The sequence below is a fragment of the Carcharodon carcharias genome, chromosome 3 (genome assembly GCF_017639515.1).
Source record: "Carcharodon carcharias isolate sCarCar2 chromosome 3, sCarCar2.pri, whole genome shotgun sequence".
NCBI lineage: Eukaryota > Metazoa > Chordata > Chondrichthyes > Lamniformes > Lamnidae > Carcharodon > Carcharodon carcharias.
The window spans coordinates 7,995,840-8,019,465 of NC_054469.1; the positions used below are offsets into that span (position 1 = coordinate 7,995,840).

At 43.2% G+C, this 23,626-nt stretch overlaps 1 protein-coding gene across 2 annotated transcripts in view; it reads left to right on the forward strand.

The window, feature by feature from the left end:
- LOC121276218 (diacylglycerol O-acyltransferase 1-like) overlaps positions 1 to 23,626 on the forward strand; it is a 128,133-nt gene that overhangs the window by 14,651 nt on the left and 89,856 nt on the right. For both annotated transcript variants that reach the window (XM_041184389.1, XM_041184390.1), the window contains one exon: positions 22,242 to 22,329. In XM_041184389.1, coding sequence (XP_041040323.1) covers positions 22,242 to 22,329 — 88 coding nt within the window. The remainder of the gene's footprint in view (positions 1 to 22,241; positions 22,330 to 23,626) is intronic.

Here is a 23,626-nt window from a genome sequence, read left to right on the forward strand (position 1 = left end):
CCAAGAAAGGGGTGAAATATAAGCTGGTTTAAGGTGTTGGGGGGGCGGTTTGGGTGGGGGGAGAGAGAGAGAAGTGGAGGGGGTTGGTGTGGTTGTAGGGACAAACAAGCAGTAATAGAAGCAGAGCATCAAAAGATGTCACAAACAACAGAACAAAAGAACACATAGTTGTTAAAGTTGGTGATATTATCTAATCGAATGTGCTAATTAAGAACGGATGGTTGGGGAATTAAGGTATAGCTGTAGTGGTGGTGGGGGGAGCATAAAATATTTAAAAATAATGGAAATAGGTGGGAGAAGAAAAATCTATATAATTTATTGGAAAAAACAAAAGGAAGGGGGAAACAGAAAGGGGGTGGGGATGGAGGCGGGAGCTCAAGACCTAAAGTTGTTGAATTCAATATTCAGTCCGGAAGGCTGTAAAGTGCCTAGTCGGAAGATGAGGTGTTGTTCCTCCAGTTTGCGTTGGGCTTCACTGGAACAATGCAGCAAGCCAAGGACAGACATGACATCTGCGGTCTGTCTGCAAGAATGACCCAAACCTCCCTGTCGCTTGCCATTTTAACACTCCACCCTGCTCTCTTGCCCACATGTCTGTCCTTGGCTTGCTGCATTGTTCCAGTGAAGCCCAACGCAAACTGGAGGAGCAACACCTCACCTTCCGACTAGGCACTTTACAGCCTTCCGGACTGAATATTGAATTCAACAACTTTAGGTCTTGAGCTCCCTCATCCCCACCCCCTTTCTGTTTCCCCCTTCCTTTTGTTTTTTCCAATAAATTATATAGATTTTTCTTCTCCCACCTATTTCCATTATTTTTAAATATTTTTAAATCTTTTATGCTCGCCCCACCCCCACTAGAGCTATACCTTGAGTGCCCTACCATCCATTCTTAATTAGCACATTCGTTTAGATAATATCACCAACTTTAACACCTATGTGTTCTTTTGTTCTGTTGTTTGTGACATCTTTTGATGATCTGCTTCTATTACTGCTTGTTTGTCCCTACAACCACACCAACCCCCTCCACTTGTCTCTCTCTCCCCCCACCCAAACCGCCCCCCCAACACCTTAAACCAGCTTATATTTCTTGGACTCACTCCAGTTCTGTCGAAGGGTCATGAGGACTCGAAACGTCAACTCTTTTCTTCTCCACTGATGCTGCCAGACCTGCTGAGTTTTTCCAGGTCCTGGGGACTTGTCTACCTTTAGTCCCATTAGTTTGTCAAATACTTCGTCCCTCTTGATACAGACAGTTACAAGATCTTTCCTCCCATTAGCTCCTTGCTTATCTGATATCTTTGGAACGTTTATAGTGTCCTCCACCGTGAAAACCTTTGCAAAATATTGGTTTAAATTATCTGCTATTTCCCTGTTCCCCATTATCAGTTCTTCAGTTGCATCCTCCCAAGGGTCCCATGCTCACTTTAGCCACTCTCTTTCCTTTTATATACCTGTAGAAGCTCTTGCTGTTTGTTTTTATATTTCATGCCAATTTATTTTCATTAGCTTTTTAGTCTTCACTGCTGGTTCCTAAAAAATTCTCAATCCTCTGGCCTATCACTAGTTCTCATCACTTTGTATGCCTTAGTTTTTGATTGGATACTCTCCTTGACCACCTTGTTAATTACGGGTGGTTCATCCTTCTCATCGATTCTTTTTGATTGGGATAAATTTTTGCTGAGCATTATGAAATATCTGCTTAAATGTCTACCACTGTTCATCCACTGACCTTCCCCTTAGTCTATTTTCCCAGCCCGCTTTAGACAACTCTTTCTTCATACCTCTGTGATTGCCCTTATGTAAGTTGAGGACATTGGTTTGAAACTCAACTTGCTTGCTGTCAAACTGAATTTGAAATTCTACCATGTTGTGATTGCTACCCCCTAGAGGATTCTTAATTACGAGATCTCTTATTAATCCTGCCTCATTACACATTACTAGAACCTCGTACCTATTGGACAAGGGCACTGGCTGAGGCTCCTCCAAAAATAAATTCTGGATCCCCATACTCATACCTGCCTCACTTGCAGTCACACCATCCTGTCCCTGACCACGGATCAAATTTGTTGTAATTAACCCAAGGGGTGTGACTACCTCCTGAAATACAGTGTCCAAGTAACTCTTTCCCCCTCCCTGATGTGTCACAGTGTCTGCAGCTCGGACTCCAGCTCATTAACTCTGAGCCAAAGTTCCTCGAGCAGCCAATACTTGCTGCAGATGTGGTCACCGTGGATCACACTGGTGTCTACCAGCTCCCACATGCTACAGCTGCAACACAGCCCAGCCTCTCTATTCTAATTAATTAATTAGTTTGGATGTTAAATATTTTAAAAGTGAATTTCTTAACTGTGCTCTTCAGTTGTAATAACATCTGATTTAAACCACTTGCCTCAATCAAAAGAGACACGGAAGAGATACCCATCACCTACCTGTTTTCCTGTGACGTCACACTCTGGCTCTGACGGTAGAAACAGGTTCATGGGGGATCTCTGCGGCCGGTTTTTATCTCCCGCTGGCTGCTGTGCTTCTCTCACAGGCCCCCTCTCCGTGTCTGCAGCGGTAAGTGATTATATCGCTTTGTCCAAAGTGATATAATCGGAACATTGCCCTTTAACCCTGGAACCTGAACACTGAAACCATCCTTTGGAGTTGTAAAAAAGGTCTTGAATGAGTTGTTTTTAAGTCAGTCTCAACCCATTGTGTCTGGCTGTGGGGAGATGGTGACAAGGTGGTAATATCATTGGCCTAGCAATCCAGAGATCTAGGCTAATGCTTTTGGGGTGTGGGTTTAAATCCCTCCATGGCAGTTGTTGAAACTTAAATTAATAAAAATTTAAAGTAAATTAAAATCTGGAGTGAAAAGCTAGGGCTGCATATTATTTGGGGGGGGGGGGGGGGGGGGGGGGGGCGGGGGGAGATGGCGGATGGCTCAGCACCCACGCCCCCCCCCCCCCCCCCCCCCCCCCCCCCCCCCCTCCAGAAGCAGTGTCAGCGGAGAACCGACTCTCTCCGTGCCAGTCTGCTGTGCAGCCACAACACACTGCGGCTGGGCTGAATTTCTTGACAGTGGGACTTCTGCCCCTCGCTGGGGAAGAAGTCCAGCCCTCGGGATTGGCCGGGAGCTCCAGCAGTACTGGCAGTATCAAGATCTCATTGGGCGCAGCTGGCACTGCCACCGCTCCCAAGGAGGAGGCCCAGTGGATCCCAGAGTAAGGCAAGTCCAGGGTATTGGGCGCGGAGGGTTTGGCCAGCTTGGGAAGGATGGGGTGGTGGGTTTCAGAGAGCAAGCGGGCAGGAAGACTGCCCCTCTGATGTGTAAACGGTACCCCCTGAGGATAGCCTACCCCCCCCACCCCCCCCCCCCCCCCCCCCCCCTCCTTTCCTTCCTGCCCTTCTAAAAATGTTTAACAAAAACAGCATGCCCAACTGCTCACACTGAGCTTCTAGCTTGGGGAGTCTATTTTTGGGGTTAGTTGGCTTGTTAACAAACTCACTTGACAGTTGTTTATTTATTTAAATATGGTGGACAGGTTGGCAATTTTGTTATGGGGGTGAACCCAGGGTTTGGTGGGGTGGGTGCCCACCCTATTTTTCGCGTTCTTCACACACACCCACCCACCCACCCCCCCAACCCCCCCGACTGAAAACACACCTGGCAGGAGGCATGTAAAATTCTTAGTTCCAGTAATAGTGACCATAAAACTGAGGTGAGAGTGACTGCCTTTGACATCAAGGCAGCATTTGACCGATGGTGGCATCAAGAGCCCTAGAAAAGCTGGAGTCAATGGGAATCGTGGAGGGGATAACTCTCCTCTGGTTGGAGTCATACCTAGCACAAAGGAAGATGGTTGTGGTTGTTGGAGGTCAGTCATCTCAGCTCCAGGACATCACTGCAGGAGTTCCTCAGGGTAGTGTCCTCAGCCCAACCATCTTGAGCTGCTTCATCAGTGACCATCCTTCCATCATAAGGTTAGAAGTGGGGGTGTTCACTGATGATTGCACAATGTTCAGCACCATTCGCTGCTGCTCAGATACTGAAGCAGTCCATGTCCAAATGCAGCAAGACCTGGACAATATCCAGGCTTGGGCTGACAAGTGGCAAGTAACATTCGCGCCATACAAGTGCCAGGCAATGACCATCACCAACAAGAGAGAATCTAACCATTGCCCCTTGACATTCAATTGCATTACCATCGCTGAATCCCCCACTATCAATATCCTGGAGTTTCCATTGCCCAGAAACTGCACTGGACTAGCCATATAAAAACTGTGGCTACAAGAGCAGGTTAGAGGCTGGGAATTCTGCAGTGAGTAACTCACTTCCTGACTCCCAAAAGCCTGTCCACCATCTACAAGGCATAAGTCAGGAGTGTGATGGAATACTCCCCACTTGCCTGGATAAGTGCAGCTCCAACAACACTCGAGAAGTTCAACACCATCCAGGACTAAGCGCGCTTGATTGGCATCCCATCCAAAAACATTCACTCCCTCCACCACCGACGCACAGGAGCAGCAGTGTGTACCATTTACAAAATGTACTGCAGGAACTCACCAAGCCTCCTTAGGCAGCACCTTCCAAATCCAAAACTGCTACCATCTAAAAGGAAAAGGGCAGCAGACACACGGGAACACCACCACTTGGAAGTTCCCCTCCAGGCCAATCACCATCCTGACTTGGAAATTTTTTGCTGTTCCTTCGCTGTCATTGGGTCAAAATCCTGGACTGCAGCGGTTCAAGAAGGCAGCTCACCACCACCTTCTCAAGGGAAATTAGGGATGGACAATAAATACTGGCCCAGCCAGTGACGCCCACATCACATGAATGAATAAAAAAAAAAATTAGCATTTGTGAAAACCTATCTGGTTCACTAATGCCCTTTAGGAAAGGAAATCTGCCATCCTTACCTGGTCTGGCCTACATGTGCCTCCAAGTCCACAGCAATGTGGTTGACTCTTAACTGGGCTCTGAAATGGCCAAGGAAACTACTCAGTTCAAGGACAGTTAAAGATGTGCAACAAATGCTGGCCTTGTCAGCAACTCCCACATCTTATGAAAGATTCAAGAAAAAAAAATCCACAGCTCAAAGGTACAGGAGGAACTGTATCTTTCAACATAAGTCTAAGGTGGGTCTTTTTTGGCCAAAATGCAGGGACTGCAAAGATACATATCTCAGTTTGTTTTTCTGATAGATCACTCAATGTTGGGCAGATATTTGGTATCTCAGGGAATCGAGGGATTGGGGAACGGGTGGGAAAGTGGAGTTGAAACCCGTGATCAGCCATGATTGTATTGAATGGTGGATCAAGTTCAAGGGGCAGGGCAGGGCAGGCTACCCTGTTCCTATCTCTTGTGTAGAAAAATATGACAACTTTGCAGCTGTGACGTTCTGGAAAACGGAATCTCTTTCTGGAATTACCTTGCTGGAAACCCTACTTTACTCTGGAGAAACACTTGAAAACTAAAGTAGTAAAAGGTATGCAGGCGAAGGTGGGAAATTGGGATTGAAAAGAAAATTTAAGAGCTTTGAAAATCTTGTGTCGCACCTGCAGGGCATGTCTGATTCACTTATGCCATGGTGACCAAAACTGGCACCATATCAGGGTGCAGTGCAAAGAGGGCACTGCATAGTTTTATCAAGGCATTCCAAGTTATACTGCACTGATCCAGCAATATAACTTAGTATTCCACTCACTCTCTGTATTGGTTCCCCAGAGGGATTCAATATGTTCAGTGGTAAATCTACAATGACTGCTATATCCTTTCTCACTGCACTTTTAACTATTTCCATAGTATGAGACTATACCAATGACACATGTATTTTGCCTGCTGCACTTTTCTGCTTCCACATTATGTAACTTCTCTGTTATTAGCTGCCTGCTTCCTCCAGCTCAACTGTTCTTCGTATTTTAATGTTAACCACAGGCACAATGATCTGAATGGCCTCCTTCTGCACTGTATCAATCTACAATTCTATATAATTGCTTGGCTAACATAATATCTAAGCAGGTTCAATTTGCCAAATGGTTTAACCCAATTTGCAAATTGAACCTGCAAATATGCCACCTGAATTGCATTTATTTACTAAATATTAGAAATATTTGTTCAATTATTGCGTACCCATTGTTCTGTTAGAATCATAGAAAAGTTACAGCGCAGGAAGAGCCCATTCAGCCCATCGTGACTGCATCAGCCAAGAAAGAGGAAAAGAAAAGAAACTAGCCACTTATTTTAGTCCCACTTTCCAGCGTCTGGTCTGTAGCCTTGTAGGTTACAGCACTTCAGGTGCAAATCCAAGTACCTTTTAAATGAGTTGTGTTCAGCCGCAAGCACCAATTTAGGCAGTGAATTTTTAACGCCCATCACCTTCTTGGTGAAAAGGATTTCCTCATGTCCCCTCTAATCCTTTTACCAATTGCCTTAAATCTATGCCCCTTGTAATTGACCCTCTCAGCTAGAGGAAACAGGTCTTTCCTATCTACCCTATCTAGGACTCTCATAATTTTGTACACCTCAATTTGGTCACTCCTCAGCCTCCTCTGTCTGAGGGAAAACAGCCCTAGCCTATCCTACCTTTCTTTATAGCTGAATGTTCAAGCCCTGGCAACATTCTTGTAAGTCTCCTCTGTACTCTCTCCAGAGCAATTATGCCCTACCTGTAATGTGGTAACCAGAACTCTGTACGCAATTCCAAGCTGTGGCCTAACCAGCGTTTTATACAGTTCCATCATTTGTATTGTATTCAATATTTCTTTTAATAAAGGAAAGCATTCCATAAGCTTTCTTTAACATGTTATCTACCTGTCCTGCCACCTTCAGGGACCTGTGGACATGCACTCCAAGGTCTCTCACTTCCCCAACCCCTCTCAATATCTTTCCATTTATTGAGTATTCCCTGGCTTTATTTGCCCTCACACTTTTCCAGATTGAATTCCATTTGCCACTTTTCTGCCCACTCAGCCAAACCATTGATATAATTCTGGAGACAACAGCTACCCTCTTCACTATCAACTATACGGCCAATTTTTGAGCCATCTGCAAATTTCCCAATCACGCCTCCCACATTTAAGTCCAAATCATTAATATATACAACAAACAGCAGGGCCCCAACACTCAGCCCTGTGGAACCACTTTCCATTCACAAAAACATCCATCGACCATTATCCTTTGTTCCCTGTAGTGGAGCCAATTTTGGATCTAACTCACCACCTTCCCCTGTATCCCATGGGATCTCACTTTTCTGACCAGTCTGCCATGTGGGACCTTGTTAGATGCCTTACTGAAATCCATGTAGACAACATCCACTGGATTACCCTCATCAATCCTCCTTGTTACTTCCTCAAAAAATTCTATTGAATTAGTAAGACACGATCTTTCCCTAACAGAACCATGCTGACTATTCCTGATCAATCATGCCTTTTTAAGTGACAGTTTATCCTGTCTTGGTATTGATTCCAATAATTTGCCTACTACCGAAGTCAGACTGACTAGCCAATAATTTTCTGGCCTATCCCACGCATCCTTTTTAAATAATGGTACAATGTTGCAGACCTCCAATCCTCTGGTACCTTGTCTGTATCTAGTGAGGATGTCAGCCCCTCCAGTACTCCCTTTCTTGTTATGATTATTGTATCTAATATATTACACTGCTCCTCTTTAACAAAATGTCTGCATCATCCCCCTCCTTAGTGAAGACAGAGACAAAGTGCTCATTGAGAACCCTGCCCACATCTTCAGCATCAATGCACAAGTTACCATGTACATCTCTGATAGGCCCTACCCTCTCCTTAGTTAGGCTCTTGCTCTGAATGTACTGGTAAAACATCTTTGGGTTTTCTTTGATTTTACCTGCCAATATTTTTGTATCCTCTCTTTGCTTTCCTAGTTTGCTTTTTTATTTCACCCCTGTACTTTCTAGACTCCTGCAGGCTTTCTCCAGTACTAAGCTTTTTGTGACTGTCATAAGCTTTCTTTTTCTGCTTTATCTTACCCGGTATGCTTCCGGATAACCAGACGGCTCTATCTTTGATAGTACCACCCCTTTTCTTTGTGGGGACATGGCTACACTGTGCCTGTAGAATCTTGCTTTTCAATGCCTCCCACTGATTTGACACTCTTTTCCCATCTAGTAGCTGTATCCAGTCCACTTTTGCCAGTTCACCTCTCAGCTTTGTAAAATTTGTCATCTGCCAATTTAGAATTTTTACTCTTGTTCCATCTTTGTCCTTTTCCATAATGATGCAACTGTATTATCGTCACTTTCCGCAAACTGGTCCCCCACTGCTACTTCATCCATTTGCCCAACTCCATTTCCTAAGACTAAATCTAGAATTGCGCCCCTTCTCGTTGGGCTTGTTACATGCTGGTTTAAAAAGTTCTCTTGAATGCAGTTCAAGAATTTTCTGCCCTCTGTGCCCTTCACTCTGTTCGAATCAATAGAGCACCCCTTAAACTTTGAAATTCTAGGGAATACAAGTCTAGTCAATACAATTTGTCCTCGTAACTTGATCTTTTTAGTCATTTACTCTACTCTGGTGAATATGTGTCACATGCCTCCATGACCAGTATGTCCTTCTTTGAGTAGCATGCCCTGTACTAAATGCAGATATTCCAGATGGATTCTAACCAGAGCGCTCTGTACAGCTGTAACTTAACCACCACTGCCTTTTATTCCATGAGTAATATGATCTGCTGTTTTATGCTATTACTTGCCTCAGGATATGGGGAAACATGGTATAATGGAGTGGGTTTGTAAACAGAGGAAATGTATTACTCTATTCAAAGATTAAGACACTATATCACTAATCTCGAGGTACTTTGTTTTTTAGCCAATTATAGATGAACTCTTTAGGTCACTGAGTAATTCTGTACTTGGATCCTTTGTGTGAATTGTAAATAGGTCAACCATAAACATCCTTAATCATTTGTTCAGTAATCTAATCGAGAACATCTGACCAAACCTATCTCTTACGCAGAAGTTGTCAGATATAAAATTGCTGTGTAGGGTGAAATTCAGTTACAACTTCCATTTTTTAAATGTGATTATTGTAAAAGGAGTCCCAAGGTGCTGCTTCTCAAAGCACATTATCAGTGAAAATTTGACATCGAACCACTTAGAAATATTAGGACATGTGATCAAGTGCATGGTCAGAGTTAGGTTTTATGGAAGGACTTAAAGGAGGAGAGGGGTTTAGGAAAGAAATTCCAGTGTATAGGTGCTTTGGAGCTGAAGGCACAACTGCCAGTCAGCACCCCATTGGGTTTCAGGGTGCTGTTTTCTGATAATTTCCTTTATCTTTACTCTCATGATGTGGATGGTGCAGACATGGCAGGAACATAGGAACAGGAATAGGCCGTTCAGCCTGTTGATCCTGCTCCATCATTCAATACAATCATGGCTGGTCATCTACTTCAATGTGACTTTCTTGCACTATCTCCATATTCCTTAATGTCACTATCTAAAAATATATCAATTTCTGTCTTGAACATGCAGAATGATTGAGCTTCCACAGCCCTCTAGGGTAGAGAATTCCAAGGTTCACCACCCTCTGAATGAAGAAATTCTTCCTCATCTCAGTATTAAATGGCCAACCCCTTATCCTGAGATTATGCCCCTTGATTTTTGACTCACCATGCTGTCTTATCTACACCCATCCTGTCACATCTTGTAAGAGTCCCTTAAGTTTCAATGAGGTCACTGCTCATCCTTCGAAACTCAGCTCTAGGGAACACAGATCCGGTCTCCTCAATCTCTCATAAGACAATCCTGCCACCCCAAAGATTAATCTGGTGAACCTCTGTTGCACTCCCTCTATGGCAGATAAGGGGACCAAAACTGTACACAAAACTCCAGGTGAGGTCTCACCAAAGCTCTATGCAACTGCAGCAAAACATCTTTACTCCTGTACTCACATCTACTTGCGATGAAAGCCAACACACCATTTGCCTTCCTAATTTCTTGCTGCACCTACATGGTAACTCTTAATGACTCATGAATAAGGATACCCAGATCCCTTTGGACACCTGCACTTCCCAAACTCTCTCCATTTAAGAAATACTCTGCCTTTCTGTTTTCTCTACCAAAGCAAATAACTTCAAACTTATTCACATTATATTCCATATGCCATGTTCTAAACCATTCACTTAGCCTGTCCAAGTACTCTTGAAGTCTCCTTGCATCCTCCTCACAACTTGCATTCCTACCCAGTTTGGTGTCACTAGCAAATTTGGAAATGTTACGGTTGGTCCCTACATCCAAATCATTGTGAACGGCTGTGGACCTGGCATTGATCCTTGTAGTAACCCCACTAGTAACAGCCTGCCATCCTGAGAATAATTCATTTATTCCTACTCTTTGAATTCTGTCTGTTAATCAGTTCTCAATCCATGTTACCCCCGATCCCATGCACCCTAATTTTATTTACTAACTTCCTAAGTGGGGCCTTAGAGCCTTCTGAAAACCCAAATACACCACATCCTTTATGTATGCTGCAAGTAACATCCTCAAAAGACTCCAAGTTGATTTTGTTTTAATAAATCCGTGCTGACTCTATCCAATTTTACCATCCCTACAAATGCCCAGTTATCACATCCTCAATGATAGACTCTAATGTTTTCCCTTCTCCCGATATCAGACCAACAGATCTGTAGTTCTCCATTCTCCCTCTTCCTCCCTTCTTAAATAGTGGGGTTACATTTGCTACTTTCCAGTCTGCAGAAACCTTTCCAGAACCAGTAGAATTTTGAAAGATAATCACCAATGCATCCACTTTCTCTCTTGCTGCCTCCTTCAACACTCCAAGGTGAAGCTCATCTGGTGCAGGGGATTTACCAACCTTCAATCCAGTTAACTTTTCAAGTGCTACCTCTTTTCCAATAATAATTTCTTTTAGTTCAAGTCTCTTGGTCTCCTCGTATTTCTGGGAGATTTTCTGTATCTTCTTCCATGAAGACAGATGCAAAATAACTGCTTAGTTTCTCAATCATTTTCCTGTTCTCCTGTCCCCACCTGTAATGGGCCCACATTTGTCCTGGCTAATCTTTTCCTTTTCACGTACCTAAAGGAACTTTTACAGTCCGCCTTTATGTTTCTCGTTAGTTTGCATTCTTTTCTCTTTCTTTATCGGTTTCTTGGCCCTCCTTTGCTGGATTCTAAATTGCTCCCAATCCTCAGGTGTACCACTTTTTCTGGCAACCTTATAAGCCACTTCCTTTGATTTAATGCAATCTTTAACTGCTTTTGTTAACCACGGTTGATTTACCTTTCCCTTTGGGTGTTTGTGCTTTAGACGCATGTATATGTATGTAGACCATGTAGTCATTCTTTAAACACTAGGCATTGCCTGTATACTGTCATATCTTTGTGTACTTTCCCAATTCATCCATAGCCAACTTGCAGCATTTATTTATAGATAAAAACAAAAAAACTGCGGATGCTGGAAATCCAAAACAAAAACAAAAACATAATTACCTGGAAAAACTCAGCAGGTCTGGCAGCATCGGCGGAGAAGAAAAGAGTTGACGTTTCGAGTCCTCATGACCCTTTGACAGAACTTGAGTTCGAGTCCAAGAAAGAGTTGAAATATAAGCTGGTTTAAGGTGTGTGTGTGGGGGGCGGAGAGAGAGAGAGAGGTGGAGTGGGGGTGTGGTTGTAGGGACAAACAGTAGTGATAGAAGCAGATCATCAAAAGATGTCAACAACAATAAAACAAAAGAACACATAGGTGTTAAAGTTAAAGTTGGTGATATTATCTAAACGAATGTGCTAATTAAGAATGGATGGTAGGGCACTCAAGGTATAGCTCTAGTGGGGGTGGGGAGAGCATAAAAGATGTAAAAAAAAATAAAATATTTTTTTTTTTCTTTTTCTCTTTTTATAATGGAGCATTTCACTTGCATTTCCCCCAACTTAGTCTACTGCATTCGTTGCTCCCAATGTGGTCTCCTCTACATTGGAGAGACCAAACATAAACTGAGCGACCGCTTTGCAGAACACCTGCGGTCTGTCCGCAAGAATGACCCAAACCTCCCTGTCACTTGCCATTTTAACACTCCACCCTGCTCTCTTGCCCACATGTCTGTCCTTGGCTTGCTGCATTGTTCCAGTGAAGCCCAACGCAAACTGGAGGAACAACACCTCATCTTCCGACTACGCACTTTACAGCCATCCGGACTGAATATTGAATTCAACAACTTTAGATCGTGAGCTCCCTCCCCCACCCCACCCCCTTTCTGTTTCCCCCTTCCTTTTTTTTTTCCAATAAATTATATAGATTTTCCTTTTCCCACCTATTTCCATTATAAAAAGAGAAAAAGAAAAAAAAAAATTATTTATTTATTTTTTTTACATCTTTTATGCTCTCCCCACCCCCACTAGAGCTATACCTTGAGTGCCCTACCATCCATTCTTAATTAGCACATTCGTTTAGATAATATCACCAACTTTAACACCTATGTGTTCTTTTGTATTATTGTTGTTGACATCTTTTGATGATCTGCTTCTATCACTGCTTGTTTGTCCCTACAACCACACCCCCACTCCACCTCTCTCTCTCTCTCTCTCTCCGCCCCCCACACACACACCTTAAACCAGCTTATATTTCAACTCTTTCTTGGACTCGAACTCAAGTTCTGTCGAAGGGTCATGAGAACTCGAAACGTCAACTCTTTTCTTCTCCGCCGATGCTGCCAGACCTGCTGAGTTTTTCCAGGTAATTCTGTTTTTGTTTCTGTTTTGCAGCATTTATTGCTCATTCTGTGGACATTGAGTCAACAATGTAGTTTGGGGCTAAAGTCACATATAGGCCTGACTGGTTACGGGTGGCAAGGATATTGGTCAGGTTTTTACAATAACCCAACAGCTTTCACCGGCATTTTTATCTGCTCCCAGCCCAAAAGTAACCAAGTTTACTCAATTTCCTTATCCATATTGCAGAGGTTGACAGAAATGCAACTTTGACCTTGTTAAGGAATTTAGTAGGTGATGTACTCTGAAGGCATGCAATGAATAGAATTTGCATGATGGAGATGGGCCAACTAGTCTATATTTTCCTTTCACATGAGTAACAGTCTGAATGCCATGTACCCACCCCTGTTCCCATATCCTTTTATCTTCCTTTCCTTCAACCCTCCATGTAATCTATTGAATGTTGATTGGCCCTTGCGCCAGCCTCATTCCAAGGCTTCACAACCCTCTGCTTTATTCTATTAAAAAAAAGAGGTTTCTGCTGCTCTCTGCATTGAATCTTTCATCTATGTTCCTTCGTTTTAGACCCCTCAATCAGTGGAGACTGTCTGTGTACTCTGTCTTGTCCCTGCATAATTTAAACACCTCAAATTAGATCAGTGTGTAATCCTCCCAGTTCTATCAAAGAGCTGCAGTTTATCAAGTCGCATGTTAGTCCTGGTTTCGTCCCTTGACATTCCATTTTGGGTTCAGCATAGATTTGTGTGGGTTTCAGACTGTTACAATTACAACATTATTTGATCTTTGAGGAACCTTTAAGCAAAAATGCTGTTAGATTTTGTTTCTAGTTATCACACCTGCTGTGACTAGCTTGATTTTAAATGAAGATGAGGATATTGCATCCTTGTGTTCGTCAACAAGGAGAAATTTTTGTCAATTTGCCTCTATGTTACAGCGCCATTAATATGTAAGAGTGAAAATATGCTGATTCCAAACTTAAGCATTGTTTTTTTTCCCCAGGGTCTGTTCAGTACAGGCCAAGTATCCTTTACCCGTAAATCAGAAAACCGAACATATCCAAAAAATACACGTTTTTGTTCTAACCTCATCGACGTTTGGTGCTGGAAGCCTGGTTGTTTGTCTGCACTGTTTACCTTGCGCTCTTTGTGGTGAACATGTCAAAAAGAAACTTGTTACATGTACCCTGTACTTATTATTCAGTGATACATCTTACTTTTCTAGCCATTTTATTTACTTTAGACTATAGCTAGCCTAGGCTTAAGTTATTTAGGCTATTATAATGTAAGATTATACGCAGTATCCAAAAACCAAAATTATCTGTAATCCGAAATGCACTTATCCCAAAGGTTTCGGATAAAGGATACTCGATCTGCAGAAAGAAAGAGAACTTGTTTTTATACGTGGCCTTCGTGAGCTTTGGCTATTGAAGTCAATTTAAAGTGCAGTTACTATTGTAATGTAGAGCGATGTAGCAGCCACTTTATGCACAGCAGGATTCCACAAACAGCATTAAGCTAAATGCTTTGGTGGCTGAGGGGCTAAATATTGAGTAGAACACTACGGAGAACAAATTGCTGCTCTTCGAATAATGGCATGGAACCTTTTCCATTCACCCAAGAGGGCAGGCGGGTCCAACAATGACGGCACCTCCAGCAATGCAATGCTTCCTCAGTCCTGTACATCAGTGTCAGTACTGCCCTGGAATGTCAGCCTACTAGACGGAGTGAGAACTGAACCCGCAACCTTCCAACTCAAGAGCCGAGAATATTACAATTGAGCCAAGGACACTCTTATTCAATGCTATAAACTGACTCCCAAAATGGATTTCATTACAATCTGAGCTTCCTATTTGAAATGTTTTATTTTGAAGCCCTATTTAACACAACGAACTGCTTCTGCTGTCCTGATGTAGTGTGGCATGCTTCAATGTCACACAGTCCATTTGTACATTCTCTTCTGTCTAGCAATAAAGCTAACAGTTTGTGAAGAGAGGCCTTCACAGTGTAATTTATCTAGTTACTTAATTGCATCCAGATGCTGATGTACAGGACTGTGGAATGACCTTTTAACCAGATGGTAAATTTGCAGGAATGCCGTAATAACTGGTTGGAACCAAGAGGGTGCAAATGCATTTGTGTAAATCATTTTCCTGCAAGTAGTGTAAAAGTGAGGCCATTAAGCTGCTTTTAAAAAAAATATATTCACCAATGCCCCACCCCCCCCCCCCCCCACCCTTTCAAATCTACAGCAAGACTCGACGGTCCCCTCATAAATCTAAGATACATTCTTAAATGTAGTGGTTGTGAAAGAGACACCAGGATGGTATGTTGCCTTCCTGGTGCCAGGATCCAGAATGTCTCTGATCAGGTACGGAACATTCTGAAAGGGGAGGGAGAACAGCCAGAGGTCAAGGTACACATTGGTACTAACGACATAGGCAGGAAGAGTGACGAGGTCCTGCAGCGGGAGTTCAGGGAGTTAGGCAGAAAGTTAAAAAACAGGACCTCTAGGGTTGTAATCTCAGGATTACTCCCTGTGCCACGTGCCAGTGAGGCTAGAAATAGGAAGATAGTGCAGCTGAACACGTGGCTGAACAGAAGTTGTAGGAGGGAGGGTTTCCGATATCTGGATCAGTGGGATCTCTTCCGGGGCAGGATGGGTTGCATCTAAACTGGAGGGGCACCAATATCCTGGCTGCGAGGTTTGCTGGTGTCACTCAGAAGGGTTTAAACTAGTATGGCAGGGGGGTGGGAACCAGAGAAATAGGTCAGCAGGTGAAATAAATGACTGGGAACCAGTGAATATGGCCAGTAGGACTAAGAGGAAGGGCAGGCAGGGAGAAATTACTGAACACAGTGGGACTGGGGGTCTGAAATGGATTTGTTTCAATGTGAGAAGTATAACAGGCAAGGCAGATGAGCTTAGAGCTTGGATTAGTACTTGGGACTATGATGTTATTGCTATTATAGAGACTTGGTTGAAGGATGGACAGGATTGACAGATAAACGTTCCAGGATTTAGATGTTTCAGGCAGGATAGAGAGGGATGTGGAAGAGGTGGGGGAGTTGCACTGCTGGTTAAGGGGAATATCACAGCTGTACAACAGGAGGACACCTCGGTGGGCTTATGCAGCGAGGCAATATGGGTAGAGCTCCGGAATAGGAAGGGTGCAGTCACAATGTTGGGGGTTTACTATAGGCCTCCCAATTGCCGGTGGGAGATTGAGGAACAGTTATGTAGGCAGATTTGGAAAGATGTAAAAGCAATAGGGTTGTTGTGTGGGTGATTTTAACTTTCCCTATATTGACTGGGAATCACTTAGCGCTAGGGTTTTGGATGGTGCAGAATTTGTAAGGTGCATCCAGGAGGGCTTCCTGAGACAATATGTAGACAATCCAACTAGGGAAGGGGCAATACTGGACCTGGTATTAGGGAATGAACCCGGACAGGTGGTTGAAGTTTCAGTAGGAGAGCATTTCGGGAAAAGTGACCATAATTCAGTAAGTTTCAAGGTACTGGTGGATAAGGATAACAGGAGTCCTCGGGTTAAGGTGCTTAATTGGGGGAAGGCTAATTATAACAATATTAGGCAGGAACTGAGGAATCTAGACTGGAGGCGGATGTTTGAGGGCAAATCAACAACTGACATGTAGTGGGGGGCTTTCAAACGTAAGTTGATTAGAATTCAGGACCAGCATGTTCCTGCTAGAATGAAGGATAAGTGTGGCAAGTTTCAGGAACCTTGGATAACGAAGGATATTGTGAGATTAGTCAAAAAGAAAAGGGAAGCATTCGTAAGGGCTAGAAGGCTGGGAACAGATGAAGCCTGTGGAGAATACAAAGAAAGTAGGAAGAAGCTTAAGCAAGCAGTCAGGAGGGCTAAAAGGGGCCATGAAAAGTCACTGGCAACCCGGATTAAGGAAAATTCCAAGGCATTTTATACATATGTAAAAAGCAAGAGGGTAGCCAGGGTAGCCTCAGGCACAGAGGTGGGAATCTGTGTGTGGAGCCAGAAGAAATGGGAGAGATACTAAATGAACGCTTCTCATTAGTATTCACCAAAGAGAAGGACTTAGCAGTCGATTTATCTAGGGAAGAGTGTGTAGATGGCCTGGATCATGTTGAGATCAAAAAAGAGGAGGTGTTAGGTGTCTTGAAGAATATTAAGGTGGATAAGTCCCCAGGGCCGGATGGGATCTACCCCAGAGTACTGAGGGAGGCAAGGGAGGAGATTGCTGGGGCCTTGACAGAAATCTTTGTGTCCTCACTGGCTATGGGTGAGGTCCCAGAGGACTGGAGAATGGCCAATGTTGTTCCATTGTTTAAGAAGGGTAGCAGGGATAATCCAGGAAATTACAGGCCGGTGAGCCTTACGTCAGTGGTAGGGAAATTATTGGAGAAGATTCATCGTGACAGGATTTACTGCCATTTGGAAGCAAATGGGCATATTAGTGAGAGGCAGCATGGTTTTGTGAAGGGGAGGTTGTGTCTCACTAACTTGATCGAGTTTTTCGAGGAAGTGACAAAGATGATCGACGATGGTAGGGCAGTGGATGTTATATACATGGATTTCAGTAAGGCCTTTGACAAGGTCCCTCATGGCAGACTGGTACAGAAGGTAAAGTTGCACGGGATCAGAGGTGAGCTGGCAAGATGGATACAGAATTGGCTTGGTCATAGAAGACAGAGGTTAGCAGTGGGAGGGTGCTTTTCTGAATGGAGAGCTGTGACTAGTGGAGTTCCGCAGGGATCAGTGCTGGGAGCTTTGCTGTTTGTAGTATACATAAATGATTTGGAGGAAAATGTAACTGGGCTAATTAGTAAGTTTGCAGACGACACTAAGGTTGGAGGAGTTGCAGATAGTGAAGAGGATTGTCAAAGGATACAACAGGATATAGTTCGGTTGGAGACTTGGGCAGAGAAATGGCAGATGGAGTTTAATCCGGACAAATGCGAGGTAATGCATTTTGGAAGATCTAATACAGGCAGGAATTATACAGTAAATGGCAGAACTCTTAAGTGCATTGACGGGCACAGGGATCTGGGTGTACGGGTCCACAGGTCACTGAAAGTGGCAACGCAGGTGGATAAGGTAGTCAGGAAAGCATATGGCATGCTTGCCTTCATTGGCAGGGGTATTGAGTATAAAAGCTGGGAAGTCAAGCTGCAGCTGTATAGAACCTTGGCTAGGCCACACTTGGAATATTGTGTGCAATTCTGGTCGCCACATTACCAGAAGGATATGGAGGCATTGGAGAGGGTGCAGAGGAAGTTTACCAGGGTGCTGCCTGGTCTGGAGGTTATTAGCTATGAGGAGAGGTTGGAGAAATTTAGATTGTTCTCACTAGAGGGACGGAGATTGAGGGGCGACTTGATAGAAGTTTACAAAATTATGAGTGGCATGGACAGAGTAGATAGTCAGAAGCTTTTTCCCAGGGTGGAAGGGGACATAGATTTAAGGTGAGAGGAGAAAATTTTAGAGGAGATGTGCGGGGCAAGTATTTTACGCAGAGGGTAGTGAGTGTCTGGAATTCACTGCCAGAGGAGGTGGTGGAAGCAGGTACGATAGTGGTGTTTAAGAGGCAGCTTGACAAATACATGAATAGGATGGGAATAGAGGGATACGGACCCCGGAAGTGCAAAATGTTTTAGTTTGATAGGTGATATGATCAGCGCAGGCTTGGAGGGCCGAAGGGCCTGTTCCTGTGCTGTACTTTTCTTTGTCCTTGTTCAGGCATGCAACTAGGGTAGAATGGTGCAGATGAGTCACTGTTTTTCCTTGAAGTTCTACTTGGATTTTATTTGTGATTGGGAAACATTTAATTGCAGAACTTTTCCTCTGGAGAGGGAATATGTGGAATAAAAACTGGTACGATAGGTGCTTTGTGCGTTAAATAAGACTTGCTTAGTCAATGCTTTGTGCTTTGTCGTCCACAGGTGTCGTGGATTTACTTTACTGCTTCTACCTGACCTGAGCTTACCTCTGGTTCCACCTACCTTCCCACACTGCTTATAAAAAAAATCTCAGCACTGGAATCTACATTCAAACTTGAAAAGATTTTTTTTAAACCAGTAATCAAATGATCTCTGCGAAGCCACACAATCAATTGCCTTGGTAATGAGAGAGAGCTGAATTAACAATTAAAACATGCATCTCTGTAACCTCCTACGATTCACCCAAACCTCTCTGCTGCTCCAAGTCTGTCTGCTTCTGCGTATCCAATTTTCAGCACTTCACCCATTGGTGATGGTGCCTTCAGGTGCCTGGTCCTTTAGCTCTGTATTCCTTCTACTCTTTCCTCCTTTAAGACACACCTTAAAATCTACCTCTGACCAAACTTTAGGTTACTCAATGTCCTTACGTGACTTGGTGTTTTTTTCTTAATAATGCTCCGGTAAAGAGCTTGCGATGGTTTGCTACATTAAAAGTGCTATATACATGCACGTTTGTGTTGCCCAGCTGCTGAAGTATCATGGATTAATAAACCAGAGCAGAGCGTAACTTCATTTTCTACGGTTATTCGAGGCAGAGATAGTGGATTTTTATTTGTCTCCTGAGAAATCGAGAGATATGGGCAGCAGGCAGGAAAGCGGAGTTGAGGTAGATAAGCTGTGATCTTATTGAAGCAGGCTTGAGGCACTGTATAGTTTACTGCTGCTCCTATTTCTTACGTTCTTAAACGCTCAGTAGCTCCGAGGTCTATTTTTCATGCTTGGTCATTTTGAAAACATTTTGACTGTATTTAAATCAGTCAAAAACATTTGTTTGGCCTTTGAAGTATCGATTTTTCCCAGTATTCTCTGACTGGGAGAGAACACTGTTGCCTCATTGTTTAAATATCACTTCTCATGTGGCGCTTTTCTGGTAGCTTTTTAAACTGGCTTACTGGAGAGGATGTGGCTGGTAAGCAGTATCCTTATCCTACGGATTAAAAAAATAGGTGCTGCTGAAAGATTAAGTCAGCTGTTACTGCTTAATAGCGGCTTGCAAACAGCAAGGAAATTGATTTTTTTTTCCATATTTTACCTTGGGATGTGAGACACTGGGTAGGCAACATTTATTAGATTAAGGGTACTAAAGGTTAACTAATATGAAATTGGAGACAAGTATGATCTTGGTTGGATGGCCGGATGTTAGCTAAACCAGCTAGGAATTTGAAAATCTGGCACTTTTCTTAGTGCTTATTTTTGATTTGGTGTCATTTCACAAGTTGTCATCCTGGGCTTTGAGCGTTCGACCTTCCCTGGTGTGCATTGGATAGGATGCGGGGAACCGGAATTTGGATCGTCTTAATTTATTATTCCATGATATGTGGGTGTCGCTGAGAATTTGGCCTATTCTTAATTGCCCTTAAACTGAGTGGCTTGCTGGGCCCTTTCAGAGGGCAGTTACAAGTCATCTGTGTTACTGTGGGTCTGGAGTCACATGTAGGCCAAACCAGGTAGGATGACAGACATTAGTGAACCATTTTTACGACAATCAATGCTAGTTTCATATTCCGGATTTATTTAACTGAATTTAAATTGGTCGTCAGAGTGGGATTTGAACCCGTGTCCCCAGAGAATTAGCCTGGGCCTCTGAATGACTGGCCCTGTGACATCACCACCACTCCACTGTCTCCCCGCCTTAGATAAGAGATTTATGAAAGGTGGAGGTTAGAAAGCTGTGGGATCAAGGTGAGGGCGATGTTTAGCTCGCTGGGCAAAGAGAAGAGAGAGGAACAACAGGTGAGGCTGAACAAAAAAAGGTGAAATTCTGGAAGACCGAAATGAAAAATGCAGAATTAAAAATGAGTGAACATTTGCAACAAGAAAAAACAGGTCAGTATTTCAATTCCTGGAGCACAAAGGGCAGAGGTTATGATGAAGCTATGCAGAGCTGGAGTTGGGCACCTTTTGGAATAACTGCATTCAGGAAGGATACATTGGCCCAGAGGATGCAGGATGATACCAAGGCTAAAAGGGTTTAATTATGAGGACAGATAGCATAGCCTAGGTTTGTATCTCGAGAACAGGAGTTTAAGGAATGTTCAGATTGAAGTCTTGATTTGGGATGGTTAAGGGATTTGATGGGATGGATAAGAGACTTTTTTTCTTCCTGTGAGAGAGTCCAGAATAAGACAGTTAACCTTAAAACTAAAGCTAGACATTGCTCATGGCCTCATTATGATTCACTAAAATTCCTGGTGAGGAGTGCTGTAGATGTTCTACTTGAATCAGCTTCCACATCAGGTACCATTGGTTTATATTTAGTGGTATGAAGCTTCTGCACCTTCCAAACCCACGACTGGTACCACCCTAGAAGTGCAAAGGCAGCAGACACATGGGAACACCACTACCTGGAAGTTCCCCTCCAAGTCTCTCTCCATCCTGACTTGGAAATATATCGCTGTTCCTTTACTGTCGCTGGGTCAAAATCCAGGAACTCCCTTCCGTACAGCACTGTGGGTGTACTTACACCACACGGACTGCAGCGGTTCAAAAAGGCAGCTCACCACCACCACCTCAAGGGCAACTAAAGATGGGCAATAAATGCTGGCCCAGCCAGCCCACATCCCAGAAAGGAATTTTTAAAAATAGTGCCAATGTGAATGACCTTTCAGCTGATGCTCTGAATCACCTGTCAAGAACATGTGGCTTAAAAACTTGGCAGATTTTATTGATCGTCATTGGTTGGAGGGGTGGGGGGGGAATGCTTTTGCATATGTGTAGATGGTACAGAAAAAGGCCATTTGGCCCAATCAGTTTGTTACTCGAGCCTCCTCCCATCTCTATTCATTGGGTCATCATAAACCTATCTATAGACAGCATACACATCAGGTGCCACGTCTCAGCTTACTGGGACAATGACCCATGGCACTCTTCCCCATCCCCCCCCACACCTACCGGCACGACCCCCTGTTGACCAGCACCTCAACTACAAAATTAAATATAGGTATAAAACCAGGGAACAAAGGTGTGAGAATCCTTTGGCCAAACTATTCCACTGTGCACAGTAAAATCAACTGCAGTCCAGCTCTCAGTTTTAATTACATAGATACAGCAATACATAGGTTGTTACTGGATCAGTTAATTCAGAGGTCTGGACTAATAATCCAGAGAAAGTGAGTTTCAATCCCTCTGACGGTTAGAAAATTTGATTTTGGTTTAATAGCTGATATCAGTAAAAGTGAAAATAAAGCTGTCAGATAATCCAGTTTGTTCACTGATGTCCTTTAGGGAAGGAATTTGTCTTACTTACCCAGTCTGGCTTATGCATGACTCCAGTTCCATACCAACCCTTAATCCCCCTCTGACATAGCCTGAAATCTGCTCCGATGTATCAATCCACTGCAAAGAATAGCCAGAATCATCACATGCTTCAAGAAGGTGGCGCACCACAACCTTCTCAGGGCAGCTGAGATGGAGCAATAAATGCTGACTTTGCCAGTGCTGCCCACATCCCGATAATTAGTTTCTCTAAAAGAATTTAAACTGGGCATGGATTGTACTGTTGTGCGAATTGTTTCCTCACTATCGTCTTATTTGTTCCAGTTGTCACAAGCTCCAGGAGTCCTTGTTGAGCTCAGCGAGTGGATACAGCAACTACAGAGGAATTCTCAATTGGTGTGTGGTCATGCTGGTGAGTCCAAATGGACCTGCTTACAAATTTATATTTTAATGCATCCAATTACATGCCGGAGGATTAAAAACTAGCATTGGTACAATGGGCTGTTTTGAAGCTGGATTTGCGAATTAACCCTTCAACTTTTGAAACATGATCCCATCTTAAAGGAATTAGATATTTTTTTTAAGTTCAAGGCATTCATCATTAGCATTGTTGTCGTCCCATTTTCCTGGTGTAACTAAGTTGCAATAAACTTGGCCTCGTCAATGTGGGATTTATAGCCTGAAGGCACTTTGGTTACTCTGATAGTGTCTCAACTGAGGTATCAGTGTTCCAAAATTCTTTGCAGATGATTTTATGCAAATTATGTGTTTTGTCTTTATCTGCTGAGGCAAATACTTTTTTTTTACATTTTGTTCTCTTTTGTAGTGATTTTTGTGCATTAATATACAATGAACTAAGTACCATAACTCCTCTGTAAAACAGGGTTCTAGGTAACTGAAAACAAGGTGCTAGCACGGTGGTGCCATAAACTGTATCTGAATTCATTTTATAACTGAAGATGATGTCTGGCACAAGTGTACCTTGTATTGTCACTGCTGGGTGAACTTGTGTAGCAGGATTGGGGAAGATACCAGCTAAGATTACATTTCATAGGATGTACAGCACAAGAACAGGCCATTCTGCCCAACCAGTCCATGCTAGCATTTATGCTCCACTCGAGCCTCCTCCCATCTTTCCTCATCTAAATCTAGCATTGTAACCATCTATTCCCTTCTGCCTCATACATGCTTTTCTAGCCTCCCATTAAATGAATCTATACTATTCCCTGTGGTAGCGAGCTCCACACTCTCACTACTCTTTGGGTAAAGAAGTCTCTTCTGAATTTCCTAATCAATTCCACCAATCTGACATGAGTTTAATGTTTGAGGACTGTACCTGGTACTCAACTAACTTACCCCTTGATAAGCAAGTAACAATTTAATTTATTGAGTGGCTCAAGTGAAGGTCCAAGGCCTGTTGTACAGGATACTGCCAAAAATAGAGAAGATAAGGAACTTGATTTAAAAAGCGTTTATCATGTAATCAGGACATTATAGATTGTTTGAGAAGCGATTATTTTTCAAGCGCCTTCACAGTTGACAGGCGAATGCAGCAACTTGCACAAGACAGTCTTACAAATAAATGAGAAGAATATCCTGTTAATCTGTTTTCTGTGCTGTTGGTTCAAGGACGAATGTTAGCCAAGACACTAAGAGAACCATGTCATGTGACCTTTCACATCCTTGTGAACCACTGGAATTTGTCTTGG